This window comes from Schistosoma haematobium, chromosome ZW (genome assembly GCF_000699445.3).
Source record: "Schistosoma haematobium chromosome ZW, whole genome shotgun sequence".
NCBI lineage: Eukaryota > Metazoa > Platyhelminthes > Trematoda > Strigeidida > Schistosomatidae > Schistosoma > Schistosoma haematobium.
In genome coordinates, this window is record NC_067195.1 from 29540929 (window position 1) to 29557157 (window position 16229).

The window sequence follows — 16229 nt, forward strand, 5'->3', positions numbered from 1 at the left end:
TGAGATAATGGGACTAGAAAATCAATAGACAGTCAACTCGCCGCCATTATACCACAGAAAGTCAAGAAATGTTAAATCGATCTTGCATAAAATAACATCAATATAAACCTGGTGCAAATAAGCATATTAAGGACAAGTGAATAACCAACAGCTGAAGAACAGCCATAGCTTAAGTGTTGCAGAGTCCAGTAGTACTTCAATAAGTGGCAAAAGTGGGGCACTCCTTGCTGCTGGTGCAGGATATTGAATAATGGGTAAGGCGGTCCCAACCAACAAGTTTTACAATCTCAGAAACAGTGTCACCAGTGAGTAACGAGTTTCCGAATTTCCCCGATAGTATATTCCGGTCGTCGTCACATAATTTTCTAAAACCGGCATTGTTACAACACGCTACTACCTGGCCCATAAAGGTTTTTAAGGCAACTAAAGGCCTGTTGCTCATATACATTGATTGGAGAGATGGAACGGGAGAGCTATAGCATGACTAACTATCTTCTGAGGCAAAGAGATGTACGTAAGGGCAGTTAAGATCGTTTACGAATCTCGTTTCAAGTGATTTCGCTCTGTTCTCTAATGTAAGCTCGAAGACATGACACTGCAGATGTTGACCGAGGGAATTTAAAGTTTGTAAGTTGTCTGGACGATTCAACTTCAAAGGTCGATCTGTATTTATGTAGACGGTGCCGCTCATCCTTCAGTAAATGACAATGTAATGTGTCCTTTGGATATACGTCTCTCCAACACATGTGCTAATTCCTACAAGAAGGCTTTTTTCTTGGCCTAAAAACAAGTCAACGCTTTAGAATATCGTCATTTAGTGTCCTAGAGGACTTGCTTAGGTATGTTTAGGTTTATTGAGGTAGGCTGTTTGTCTACTGTTGCTTTCTCCAAAACTTCATACAGAGGGCACATTCGAGTACAAAATGTTTGATGTAATCTTCCTACAACCATTGAGACTAGAGTTACAGTCATGTTGGTCCAATTAATTATTACAATGTGTAGACGAACTTAAGACTTGTACAAAATATTATTTTTCAAAAAACTGAAGTTTTTGGACACAAGTTAATCAAATATCCAAAAACTCACTATGGTGAAATAATGTAGTTTAATTGTACCACTATTAGATATTCAATCAACCTTGCGCTTTCGGTTTTACCGTCAACGCGCGTTGTTAGGATGGTTCGTCTGTTATGCCCGGATAAGGTTATGCACGAATACTAGAGTCATCTGCGATGCCTCATCAGAATGAACTAAAACCGACAATCTATCGCGGTCAACTTCCGACCTCTGCAACTTGTCCTGGTTCGCTATATACATGTGATCTCCATGATGATATACAGAATGTTGTGCAAAAGCGCACAGCGCTTATGCCAGGTCAAATGGATTTAATATCAAACCAGACATCAAGCTATCACCCACTCCCTATAATTAATCATCCTAACTTCACTGTTTGTCAGAAATCATTTTGTGGGGCGGTAAGTACATTTGTTCTCGAGAATATGATTTCATGTTTTATAAATATTAGTGCTCTAAATTCTCATATTTTGTTGAGCGTTATTACCTTTCAAATATGCTCTGGGTTCTTTTAAACTATCGATTACATGTAGTCCTATCTGAATGATACTTGAGTTCGGACTTCGTAACCCGAGATAGATCTCCGTTTTTCTGACAGTTGAAACTTTGCAGTTACTGGTTGCTTATCTAAAAACTATGTTTATTACATGTCTGGCTGATGTAGCAGAAGTGATATATAGAATGTTTATACAAATGCACTTGGAAGTAAGTCTATATGTGATGCTAGACACAACTAAATTAATCTAACAGGTTCAAAATTTGCCAACTCTAAATTATCCTCACATCTTATCATTATTGTCAATGGGTTTCTAAGGTGTACAGAGTAACGTAAGGCATTTTACGTATGGGAGATAAGCGTTCGTGAGTTTTGTTCTTATAGAATCAGTTATTGGAAACTTTAGATACTAGGCGTCGAATGTAACCAATAAAACAGACTATAATAATAAAACCTTTCGTTTCTAGTTGAAATTCTATTCACAGGTTTGTGCAAGATTCGGTATAATTTGTTCATCCTTGGTTACTTGAGATCGTACACATTGTATACTTAAACACTAACAGATTCGTGTGTTCATATATAATTGACATTTAAAAAAACGAAATCCTGACTTTCCATTTCAAGATAAAGAGGTCTTTGAGATTCTTAGACAGAGCAACCCGGAACCTACACTTTCGCTAGAAGACTAGTGCCTATATATTTCTATGTTTGCCTGTTTTGTCATATTTCATAGTAAATAGACTTAGCCAGCAAAAGTGATAATCGTCAGACACAGACAGACTTATAAATCTATGTATTACTTAAGTGGGATTACAAAGTCGATTTTGTCGCTCTTGGAAATGTGAGTTGCAATGCTTATCAATGTATTGACACTGTTATTGACTCAGAATCCAATAAAATAAATAAATATGAGTGTAGCTGGGAGGCGAAGTTATCAGCAGCCTGTATGCTTCACTAAAACTGTGATGTTTCAGTGAATTTCATCGGCACTAAATTTATCAATGTTAGTTCTAATTACTAAATCATCCATTGACTTGCAGCCGTTAGCTTGTTTCATTCAACTCACTAAATCCTCATAGTTAGTCTAGTAGCTACATTTTATCTGCTAAAAATAATATTTATCAGTTGATTATTTAGTATATAAGATCTAACTTTTGGAAGTACATACGTTTGCGCTATTCAAAATTTTTTGTCGCTAATTAGTTTATTTATATGTCATGGTTTTTCTAAAGCAAACGTTTTGCTTTATTCAACCATTAAACTTGCCATTTGCAAAGTCACAAAGGATTTTTGTAGTTGCAAGCCTTGTTTTGTCGACAGACATCTTTTGTTCAGTCCATTTTGTTAAACAGTCAGTCTGTGGAAACGGTTGTTTTGTTGGGTTGTGAAATCAAAATAAGCAAGATGGTTTAACCACCCTGACGACTGTTTGATCCTGGACACTACCGTGCCTCTGGACTTTTGAAACTGATTGTCCATTTTGAAAACAACCAGAAGAGCTATACCAATTCCGGATCAGGCAGTAGTAGCACAGAAATAACTTTTGCTGACCACGACTTATGAGTAAAATCGAAGTGAATTAGAAATTATAGAGTACTAATATCCTGACAAAGCTATCGTACAAATGAAATTTACAGGTAAATTAAGTAAATATATAGCAGTTATGACGATTTTTTTGTATGGAAAACGTGCTATCAATTGTGTATAATACTCACCATTTTAAAAGCAGCTGGCTAAGTAAAAGTAATATACAATCAGCTTAGTCATAAAAATCTTCTATACTCTTTGTGACATGTTTGAGTTAATTATGTACCCATATCTTCATTCTGGATAATAATGGGGTAAGAGGTTATATCACTGAATAATTGTATTTAGTGATGTTCTTTTCAAAATAAAGATAGCGACAAATTCAACACTTAATAAGTTTCCTACCAAGTCTTTCAATCACAATCACTCAGCTAAAATTCCTTGCACCATTTTAAACAATAGAGAGTTATCAGTAAGAGAAATCCTATCAGTTTTAGTTCATGGATGCGGTTTTGTTCCACCTCACAGTTAAGTTTTGCACTCCTTCAGTTATAGAGTGATTCCTATCGAAGAATTGGGCCATAAATAGCATAGACATCCCGTTAATCATATCAGTCGTTGAAAAGTTTATAGGAATTCACATTTCATTAGCTCTTTTTTTGAGGTAAGAAAATTACGAAACTAGAGCTTGAAGTCATGCTTGTATTTGTTTTCTACATTTTTCTCTTTTGTCACGAAGTTTCCGATGCTTTTGATTTTTGTTGATATCTTTGATGCCTAGTGAAAGGTGTGTTCATTTGTAGACTTAATTTGTCACTGAAGCTAGTTGTTCCAAGCCTATCAATGTTTTTGATGTTGCGTCGACCTTCATGTTTAGTTTGCCTGATATATGGATGCAGCTCACTGTTTTTTGGAATGTTTTGACGTTTGAAACTGAAAAATTTTCAAATCCAATTTACTGTATTTTTAGCAATTTTTTCGACTCTATTGGTGAATTTGCCAGTCCAGATAAATGATTTGTATGAAAACTTCTCAAACTTGATATTCTGTGTAGGCATTTTGTTTGAAAAGGCTTTTGGATCTTATGTATATGTTCTTATAAGATACAGAATTTTATTCATTACTCTTTGGAAATCATATTAAAATTAATTGGTACTTTGGTGACCGCATGATTTATGATCTTCTGATTGATACTGTAACAGAATCACACAGGATCGTTTTTCATTCCATAACTGTAAAAGATTCGTTTCTTTGAATCGAAAGTTCTCATTTCTTGACAAGAATGTCAGTCAGTCAGCTGCAACGTAGGACCAGGCACATATATTCATCGGTCCTAGTTGCCATACCTCATTAGCACAACAAGATGAACATCGAATTCATAGAGGTAGTTAATTCAGTGGTGGTAATGTATAAGAGAAAGATTGCATATAAGGACATAGTACAGGAAGAAAGAATTAGTTGGTAAAAAGATATGAAGCGATTTTAATCTCATAGTTTAAGGGATGAAAGAGAGTGTATACACTGACGCCATTGTGACCGATTCTGAGCCATGTTACCCAGAGTCTCCAACCATTGGTTACGATAGTCACGCGGACCCCAACCAAGTAGTCTGCATCTACCAACATGGCTCAGACTAGAAGTTAGTGACTTCAAGCACTGATGCCATGTTTTGGTTCGGTCGCCCCTAACATTCTTCCAACCATTTCCAACACTGGTCAGCATTGCTCGTCGTGGTAAACGGTGTTCAGGCATACGTAACACATAGCTCAACTATCTCAGTCGATGAAGATTCACAACCTCATCGACTGATTTACCATCATTTTCTAATACCCTGCGTCTAACCTCACTATTACTTACCCGGTGATCCCAGCAGATGCGAGCAATATTTCTAATGCATCTGCGATCAAATACTAGTAGCTTACGAGTATCTTCTACTCTTAATGGCCATGTTTCGCAGCCGTAAATTAAAACAGAACAAACTGCCGCGCAGTTCCTTTTGATAAAAATACAAGTTAGTGTTCTGATTTAAACCGAAGTCAATCCCATAATGACCACAATATGTGTATATACGTTTTCATTGCCGCCTGGGAACTTGTACATAATTACTTCGGTTATTTACTTACTTTGAAGTGACTTTCATTAAATCATGAATCATCAGAAATACAATTTTTCTACTCATTGGGATATAAAAATTATTTACTACGTGTTTCCATAGAAATTGTGTTTACTTTCTCGAGTGGCCTCATTGTTCTACAAAATAATGTGAATTTTTATGTTATCTTTCCTTAGTTTTTTGACTGTTCATCAAATGCATCTTCACCAGGTTGTGCTGCTTCATCACCGGTTTGTCATTCAGGTATATATGGGATTATTGAGCCTCCACAAAGTAGTTCTATCCCAACAGCACAGACACTTGCTTTGTCTGCACACCATGTTTCTTACAACCCAGACACTGTCGTTCCTCAAGGTTTTGCCACTGAAGACGGGATGCACGGAAATTCATCCGCACACAAACTTACTCATAGTCACAGTGCTCAAGATGCTGGAGGCTTCATGTTTCAGTCATTGTTTCCTTCTCCAGGTCAAGTGTTACATCGATATGGTTCACACCTAACTCCAAATCATATTCAAATGCACCAAATTTCTCCGCCAGGCAATATATATGGTCCGTTGGTTTCAGTTCCCGTACCTTACTTTTCCCTTGGATCAACTAATTCAAACTCTTTGTCACATAACCCTCTAGTTTATTCAACAAGATCCGCGTCGAACTCAGCATTTGTAAGCACAAATAATAATCCTTCCAGTGCAAGTCCATTAGTCAGTCGAAGACCTCGTCTCCCTAATAGTAATTCATGTGCATTTAGTGAATTGTGGCAATCGGGTCCTGTACCGAATATATCTACACAAAGTTCTGCATTACCACTAACTTCAAACATCGGAATAACACAAAATCCACCAAACTGTGGTTTACGAGAGCGTGTTCCATGTAACCATGACACATCTGCATATAATGAGTCACAGTTTTACATCACAGGTAAGTGCAACTATGGAATATCATTTTGTACCAAGTTAAATATTTTCATGGTCTTATCCAATAAGTTACTCAGTGTTCCTTTGATCTGAAGGAACTTATATGCACTATATGTGCAACAACCGTGGGTTTGTAAATCTTAAGATTCAGTTAGGTATTTTTCAAATCATTTTGTTCATATGGACAGAAACATTGGTACAAAGGGACACCATATATATAGGCGTCATACAGTAACAATGAGGTTGTGAAGAGATATAGAAGGTGAAGTGCGTACAATGAAAAAGATGAACAACAATGAACAGAAATTAGTGCATGGAAGTTGTATAACAATAATTGGAGGAACTGTTCAGTTAGAGAAAATACAACCAGAAAGGATTCTTTCGGTTAAAGAAGTTATGTCCATATTTTATAAAGAAAGTTACAGCAAGATCGCCGCTGGCTTCTATTCTGAGCCATGTCTGATGACGTCTCTAGCTACTGTGCTGTATCATCTTCAGGACCCCAACCAGGAAGTCGTGAAGGACCAACAGAAGTCAGCCCTGTACAGCATTCTTTTATACTACAACACCATGTCATACACCGAACATCTTTTCGCCTTCTCCAACCAGTCCCAGTGTCGTCAAGTAATGCACGATGTGGAATTTGCTGGGACGACACTCGTAAGACACGTCCAAGCCACCGAAGTCAATGTTTCAAGATAGTGACACCAATTGAATTATCATCTCTGTGCCCGAACACACGATACCGAACCTCTTCATTGCTAACATGATGTTGCCACTGAATGTTAGCAATTCCTCGGAGACAATGATGACTAAACACAGAGAGTCTTCTAACATCCTCAACTCGGAGAGGTCAGGTTTCACAAGCATCAAGCAAAACTGCTCTCACCGACGCTTTTCAGATCCGACCTTTTGCAGCCAGATCAAGATTACGAAGGCGCCAAAGATGACCAAGATTGGCATAAGCCGCTCTGGCTTTCACTATACGTGAGTCGATCTCGTCGCTCACGCCACTAACAACACTTACGTAGCTACGTAGATACATGAACTTCTCGACTACTTCTATCTGCTCACTACCCAGAGTAAGTGCAGCTTCAGGGTCCTGCCAGTCTTGTAGAAGTACTTTGCAATTCGAAGGTTCAAGGCACATACCGTACTTATGGACCCTGATTACCAACTCATTAAGTGCGGATTGCATGGTTTGGGTACCACCGCACAGTAAGACAATATCATTCGCGTACTCAAGTCAGTTTTTAACCAGAAGGTCGTCAACGACTTTAAAAAGGACTGGAGGTAAGTTATCTGAGTCTGGTGATTCGTAGCGCTTCAGGAATTGGAGTTCCTTGCAGATTTTTACCTCGTTAGGTGGATCGGTCGTCACCGGCCATGGAAGGCAGGACAGTCTGATCGATGCTACCAGTTCAGCAGACCAGTTGACCTGCTCCTCGAAAAACTCTGCCCCTCGTCTGAGACGTCAGTAAATGTTATTGACTGTCATCCCGTCATCTTCACAGATTGTTTCACTCACACCAGACTTCGTGCTGCCAGTGACTCGCATGAGTTGAAAGAGCTTCCGGCAGTTATTAGATGCAGCTGCTGCTCCCGACTCATTGGCACGTTCTGACCACCAGGCTTCTCGGTTCTTACATAAGCTTTGCTCAATTCCATTACGTGACAGTCTTCGCTTGTGTCACATCGGCGATGAATGTACTGATAGTTAATGCTAACCAGAAGCATATTGTAGTCTGCGCAAAGTTGTAGTAGATGGTCACCGTTATCTGACCTGCGACCAACAAATCTCCATCGGTCATCTAAACGACTTTTTATGTGTCTAGAAGCCCGACATATCATTTCAAGTTTCCGGCTAGTACTACAATATCCGTCGAACGTACGTTTTTAAAGGAACATTTAGCCGTTGGTAGTTTAATGCCAGAGGTTACTCTTGGTTTTCCGTTAGGAGTACGCCAAATTGATAAGCGTGGAATAGAACAGTTGGAGTGCGAGGTTGTCCTTTCAAATATACAAAGCTTTCAACATGCAATGTAGGACAATAGGAAATATAATGCTTATGCAAAACGTGAAAGTAAACAAATACCTCAGCCTTAAAGTCTTGACATTAATAAGATGTTTTCGGCCAATTGTTAACCACCCAACTTAAGTTGTTATATTAGCTTCCTCCCAGAACCGACCTCTGTAAGAATGACTGTTCGATCAACTTATTTGACAAAAGCATGTTAGTTATTTCCACGAATTACCGTGCCTTTACTATTTTACATTCCCTTTATGTTAAAACTAGAGCTAGTCAGAGAATAGGAGGTAAGAAATTGAAACAAGAAAACTTGAGGAAGTGCCACGAGCGGTCTACCCAACACTATGTCAGTGAAGTACAATATCTGTCGAACGTACTTTCTGTAGGAAAACAGTCAACTGGTAGCAAAACTCATCCTTGATCGTATCCGGGCTGCAATCTGTCGGAGCGTAGGTGGATATGACGAAAGGATATCGTTTTTCACGCTGATTTCTTCGCACTTCTATGGAGCTTTCCAATCTAACAGCACAATCGACTAGTTCTACGTCAGTTCTACTGCTTAGTGCGACACCAACACTGGCAAAACCAAACGAAGTTTCCACAAGGTCCCTGAATAATCGTGTGTGAAACCAGCTTTTCGAAGCGACAGATTGAGTGCGAATTCGTAGTGCTTCACTAGAGTATTGGTTACGGTTGACGAATAGATAACAGACATCTATGTCTAGACTTTCTCAGTCAGTCAGTCAGCTGCAACGTAGGACCAGGCACATATATTCATCGGTCCTAGTTGCCATACCTCATTAGCACAACAAGATGAACATCGAATTCATAGAGGTAGTTAATTCAGTGGTGGTAATGTATAAGAGAAAGATTGCATATAAGGACATAGTACAGGAAGAAAGAATTAGTTGGTAAAAAGATATGAAGCGATTTTAATCTCATAGTTTAAGGGATGAAAGAGAGTGTATACACTGACGCCATTGTGACCGATTCTGAGCCATGTTACCCAGAGTCTCCAACCATTGGTTACGATAGTCACGCGGACCCCAACCAAGTAGTCTGCATCTACCAACATGGCTCAGACTAGAAGTTAGTGACTTCAAGCACTGATGCCATGTTTTGGTTCGGTCGCCCCTAACATTCTTCCAACCATTTCCAACACTGGTCAGCATTGCTCGTCGTGGTAAACGGTGTTCAGGCATACGTAACACATAGCTCAACTATCTCAGTCGATGAAGATTCACAACCTCATCGACTGATTTACCATCATTTTCTAATACCCTGCGTCTAACCTCACTATTACTTACCCGGTGATCCCAGCAGATGCGAGCAATATTTCTAATACATCTGCGATCAAATACTAGTAGCTTACGAGTATCTTCTACTCTTAATGGCCATGTTTCGCAGCCGTAAATTAAAACAGAACGGACTGCCGCGCAGTATACTCGTCCTTTGGTTGACAGACGGATATCTCGTCTTCCTCATAGGTGACGTAATTTGGCAAAAGCCGAACGAGCTTTTCGAATCCGTGCTGAGATTTCGTCAGACACTAGCCCATGATTCCTGATCAGACTTCCGAGATAAGTGAAGTTGTCAATGCGTTCGACTATTTCACTTCCTATCCTTAGTTCAGGTGTTGGCGCAGTCTAGTCCCGAAGCAACAACTTGCATTTAGAGGGAGAGAAGCGCATTCCAAACATTCTGGCATTGTTGCTTAGTGCTACCAAGAGACTCTGCATTTTATCAGCGTCCTCACCAAACAGAACTATGTCATCATCGTCTAGGTAGGATAGGGTTTCACCATAGTTGGGGTGCTGTAGGGGTTGAATAAAGGAACATATAAAATAGGAATACAGGAATAGACAAGTGAGACAATGTGAAATGAAATTGGGCACTAAAAACTGGTTGTGAGTATTAGTCGCGAGAATGAGAATTAAGGCGTGAATAGATTTTCTGATCGTGGTCATCATTTAATTTGTATGTGGGCTAGGAAAAGTGACGGGGAATAAAAAAATAGGAACACGTGTTACTAAATGATTGTGAGTGGGATTTCTCTGAATGCGTGTTGAAGTGAGCATAATTTTTCCAGCTGTGCTGATCATTTAGTTCGTATGAGATTTAAGATACTGCCCGGGTACCCAAACCAAATCAGGTGGTTTTCTTAGGGGGCCACTCCCCGAGCCTTTAACCTAAAGGTTAAATCCATGAGGCATTGGAGTAATGTTAGGAGATGCAAACCTATGGTAGTCAGTGACCAACATTAGATTCATACGCCACTTGGCCCCTCAAGATCTTGGAGCCCATATGCACCATCGGTTTGGAATCGAGGTTTTTCAACTTTTCTCAGGGGATTTTCCATAGCCACCAGCCCGCTTAAAGCAACGGACATTCGCTTTTCGTCCTCTCATTTTCGTAAATAACACCGCCACGAGAAGGCAGTAGTAGGACTTCCCTGACAGTCGCTTTATACGCGTAGTCATGTGAGAATATTTCGAGAGAGCAGACTTTTTCCATCCTCTGAAGCACCACGACGTTTGGGGGCTTTCTACAAACCAGTGTTATATATTGTCGACAATCCCCGTGAAATTGGCATGTATCTGTTATGTTAGAAATACACTGTTATTACTATCATTAGTCTTTTATGAAAATTTCGCTTTACCCTGAGTAGTGATAGTACTTAGATGAATGTACGAAAATTATAGGGAGTGGTGGATTCTTTTTTCTGCGTTGATAATTGTCTAAAATCACCAAGGTATTGATAACGTCTATATATATCACATTTTGTATATTGGATTATAAACAGCTCATTGTATTTTATGTTTTGTTTACTGTCCCGTAGAAGATAAGTGTTTCCTGCAGCCAGGTAGAGTTTGCCACCATCAAGTGACCCCGATCACTCAAAGCCCTAAAACAAAAGATATCGATGAGTCTTTATTATCTTCAGACTCAAATACTAGTCCTACTGGAGGATGCAAATTAGAACTGGGTAACAAAAAAGGTGCCCCACTCCCACCACCAATTCCTCCTCGGTCGAATTTGCGAAATCAATTTGTTTCAACAACAAATACACGTGTTAATCCTGCAGATCTCATAATCTCAGCAACTGCTGTCCACCCTGTAATACCTTCACACACCTACAAAAAAGAAATCGCGAGGTAAGATCAAAATGAAAGTATTTGTTTTTCAGAGAAACTTTAAGTTACTATTCTTCTGATCACCCGTAAAGTTCCTAACTGAAATATCATTATTAGGAATTCAAGTTTTGCTAACAAATGTAAACGTCTCATGAGTCCCACCAGATTTTCGCAACCTTATAATCGATGTACTGGTTTCTCAATATTTCTGGACACAAGTTAGTCAACAAACTGCATTGGATCCTGGTTTTCCTATTCCCTTTTCTTTAAAAGCAAGAAATACTAAAATTTTCATCATTTGATTGATGTGTTCGTTTCTTTTTTGTTTATTACTGACTAAAATTTGTATTTTGTATTTTCCAGTGTTTGTTAAACCAACCATTCAATATAATATAGTTACTCGACTAAGTTATGTGCCATCATGATAAAATATACTCATTATTAAGTGTTTGAGAGTAATCATCAGTGAGTTTTCTACTTCGGCTTCATATATACCTACACATATCAGCAGTTCTCTTCGTGATTGTAAGCGAACGTATGCATCGTCATAGATTAAGTTAGATGAATCCTCTGCGCTTTATACTTTTCTTAATGGACAAAGTTCCGTTTATACCAATATACCATGTATAGTACTGTCAACGATGAGTTAAGACATCATGAATTAATTCTGAACCTTTCTGTTTCATATGTGCTTAAAGAGTTGGTAAATGACCATGAATTCACCCTTGAAATAGTTTGGGTTCTGTGTAGCGCTAGCAGAAGGTTTTTTCTATTTTTAAGGAGACCAGATCACTTTTTACTGAAAATTTTGTAAATGCTTTACAATTGGATCTTCACTAAGGTGTACTCTTTTGTACAATAATGTTTATCTACACAATTATTGACGGCTCGTTAAGGAAAATTGTGTATATAAAAGGCCCCTTTATGCGTCAGTTAAAACACTTTAGCTTTACACCCATTCATTAAAAAAGAAATCTAGTTAGATATCTTGCGAGCCGAACAAAAACAATCTCCTCAGACGACGCCATAGAAAAATTGGAGTTTACTGATACAGTGCTTACCGAAATGGGTTACCCGCAAATATTTTTAAAGGAGACATAAATGGTGCAGAAGACGTTTGATGCATCAGCCCCTCGAAAGAAACCCATCTTCCTAAATTACAATTTGAGGGGATGTACCTATTGATATTCTATATGTTACATTAGTGAAGGTGTAATGAACGAGAACACCAGTAGGGACAACCAAATGTATTTGGACACAAAATTACAAAATCTCTTAGTAAAATCTGAGAACCATACAGTAAATACTTCATATGCAAAATGTCAATAAATTGTCTCAGACTTGATTTCTCCTTCGTTTCTACACCAATTACTCTGTTGTCGTTCTATTTTCTTTGGTCTTCTTAACCTGTCGATAGGCATTTCACTTTCGGTTGATAATACATACCACTTATATCTGTCGACATCAATAGCACACACCACAAAGGGAGTTAAAAAGACTTTACACAGTGAAGCTTTGTCATTTTTTAGTCCATCAGTAATGTGTACTGAAACAAAGAATAAATAACCTGATGTCACCTCTCTGATTCGAATCTACAAATTCAATTGCTCCCACAGAGAAAGTTACATGGTAACTCAACTAAGAAATCAGTGAACATCTCCCTGAAAGGTTTGGAAAGAATCGGAATAATTCTATTTTGTCACTCTTAGTTGACAGTGGTCATGTGTTAGATAACACTAAATCATTTTGATTGATCTACCATATACCTTCACTGTTTCCCAATGGGGTAAGACTGTTTCTTATATTTATCAAAAGCCATATATATTCGAACGTAAAACCCCAGTCTGTGTTCAGAAGAAATCTATAATATCACTGGCTTTTCCTTAGCTGGATAAGGTTTAAAAAATCGTACCAATTTCTTCACACCCTCTGTTTATTTAGCAATAAATATAAAAATTACATTTTGAACAATTTCAGCAACTGAAATTCAAGTAATTTCAATGTTTTGCATGGCAAACTGATTCAGAGGAATAGTCAAAATTAACAATATCAGAGACCGTGTAAGGTTTAATAATAAAATCACACTGAAAGCCTGTTCACACATGTTAATTTTGTTTATAGTAAGTTTGTGAGACAATTTGATACGAAACGGCGTTCGATTCTTCCTGATTAATAATGAGATGCTGGTTGCCTAGGTCAAACAATCGATGGTTTTAGTGTCTATACGATTGACTCACTCTATATGAGATACCTAGCCAGGAACTATTCTACCACACGTCAACGCAACTCAAATCAAGAACATATAATTCGCTTGACTATTACATGTATTAATCAGTAACCACGAGAATACAAAGGGTAGGAGAATGTATATGGCTTATCAGATATGTGTGACTATATACTAGTATGTCTGTAATCAACAGCCAATCGCTATCTTCTTTCGCCTGCGTAACAGTATTTTAAAGTGAACCCTGAAGAAGATCTAATTGAGAACAATATTGTTTCGTTTGTGTTATTCTAACCTACACGATGAGAATTTTTGATATCTCTACTGTTTCATACATTTGACATAAGTTCAGAGATAGTTCACTCTTAACTTTATAGTCATCTCATCGATAATCTGAACAACAACTTGGATTCAAGTTCTCACAGAAACATTTAATTTCTATCAAGTGTGATAAATTCATGATTAATGATTCTCAGGAATATAAAGTCCAGTTTCAAAATAGCATCTATTAGTCAAAAAGTACTGGGTAGCGAGTATGTCTCTCTAGCCAAGTTGACGTGATGTTAACATCATACAGTTGTTAATGGCCTTTAATTATTCGTGAATTTTTTTTATACAAGTGGTATGACCTTAACTTCATTCAACTTAAAAAGCAGATCAGACACGGTCGTTCCCAAAATTTCATGACTATATTTAGTGAATTGTTTTTACCCATTGATATCATTCTTACTACAAACTTTGAATCATACTGACCGTTGGTCCGATCTGTATAAAAAGCTAATGTGTGGAATACACTGGAAATATCTTATTATTATTTTTTGTTAGGCCGAGTTTACTGAATAGGCTCCAGTCACAAAGCAATGGAGCATATAAGTCTACTCTATTTTGCTTTCGATAAGTATATTCGAACGTCGTAAGGATAGTTAACAAATAAATATTAGACTTATAGGTAGTAATACCAAGGTTGGCCATTGTAGTTTCCAATAAATTGAGCATTGGGCAGAAAGTTAATAATAAATATATTTTGTTGTTATATCCTAATGAGCCGAAAAATTGTATTTCTAGTGTTTCGTGACTTAGTGTAAGCCACTTCTTCAGGGTAGAACTGGTTACATTAAGTCATGAAACGTCGGAAATACAACTTTTCTACTCATTAGAATATAACTAAAAAATACATATATTATTACCAGGGTACAATGAATCGATACAATGAATCTCACTCTCATAGGATGAATCTTAGTTTCAGAGTTTAAGGTTTACAGAATTGTTGATATTCTGTAGTAAATACTGAAATACCGCCATAGCTTTTCAAATTAATTCATAGGAAAACTAAGATGTGACAGCGTTCTACAATACAATGATGAACTTATTGGGAAAAAGGAGAAATCTCATTTAGTAGGCATGTACCTATATAGATGATCATTTGGACAACACTGCATACAAGCAAATAATACGTGAATAATAGTAGCGCTGTAGCTAAATCTCAACTTTAATGTATCCTGTAAAAACAATAATGTTTTCTTCATAACTTCACGAAGAAGCCCTAAACGTAGGGTGTCTCATATATATTACAAGTTTCTAATCTTTTATAGTTCTTTTTATCAACCTGTTGCAGCAGACCCCAATCACTAAACACAACTGTAAATCGACAGAATTATCGGACAACAAGTAATTCAAACAAAAACGCAGCAAGCCCCGTAGCCACGATAAGCTCTTCTCTTGTATTGAGTATCTCGGAGGAATCAAATAAAGTCAATACTACAGATTCTCGTGTTCAAACTTCAGATGATAACTTACAATCAGTATTATGTACAGCAAACGACATAAACTCACCGTCAGATACCCCTCCAAAACTACCTCCTCGTATGGTGACATCGAACAACTGCAATTTCATGATATCCAAAAAATCTCTAGCCCCTGAAAAAGTAGGTTTACCATTATGATAGATAAGCGTAAAGAAAATTCAGTCATTGTACGTAACTAATGGTTCTTTGTTTGCTAATTTTTACACTGGCCATATCGTTAAGTAAAAAAATCTATGGTATGTTTCAGGTTCACTAAGTGTAATAAATATGCATAGATCCAGATATTATTATAAAGAATTATGATGTATGATATACGTATATTCTTGTAATGTCATCGCCTTCTGTGACTTGAATGATTCAGTTGTATGGCTTTCATTATCATTCTAAGCAACATGATTGGTATCAAATTTAAAAAGGCGAGTTGTTACAACACATTTGTGAGTGTTCTGTGGATTTATTTTAATGATCGAAATTGGGATATTACCATGCATACTTGTACTCTATTTGAATGTCTTAGTATATCAATATGTGGTTTGATATTTATTGATGCAACCTGCTTTTTGCGGCAAACTTTCAACATTCGTATCATAAATATCCAAAGGACATATGAAAGCTAAATAGTAAAAATGAGGATGAGAGATGAATAACAACTTAATCAATCCCCATGCTAATTCTTATATGAGCATTTGTTTAATTTACAAATAAAGACGCATTGAAAGCCTTATAATATAATATCTCAATTTGTGAATTAGATGCCTTCCCTAACTATCGTTCATTTAGATCTAAGAAAAATTATCTGAGTAATATAATTTTTGTTTAAATTGGCTTGAAAAAGGAAACGTTTTTCTTTTTATGTCGTGAGTTGATAAATAATGATCATTTGATACACATAGTTCCCTTTATTATCTTA

General features: G+C 37.3%; 1 protein-coding gene across 2 annotated transcripts in view; it reads left to right on the top strand.

The window, feature by feature from the left end:
- The first annotated feature begins 1145 nt into the window (after positions 1 to 1145).
- YPEL5_1 (Protein yippee-like 5) overlaps positions 1146 to 16229 on the top strand; it is a 36468-nt gene continuing 21384 nt past the window's right edge. The window contains exons 1-4 of one of the 2 annotated variants that reach the window (XM_051210969.1): positions 1146 to 1475; positions 5387 to 6131; positions 10996 to 11311; positions 15130 to 15439. In XM_051210969.1, coding sequence (XP_051070995.1) covers positions 1233 to 1475; positions 5387 to 6131; positions 10996 to 11311; positions 15130 to 15439 — 1614 coding nt within the window. In that variant the 5' untranslated portion in view covers positions 1146 to 1232. The remainder of the gene's footprint in view (positions 1476 to 5386; positions 6132 to 10995; positions 11312 to 15129; positions 15440 to 16229) is intronic. The other variant, XM_051210968.1, reaches the window with a different exon arrangement.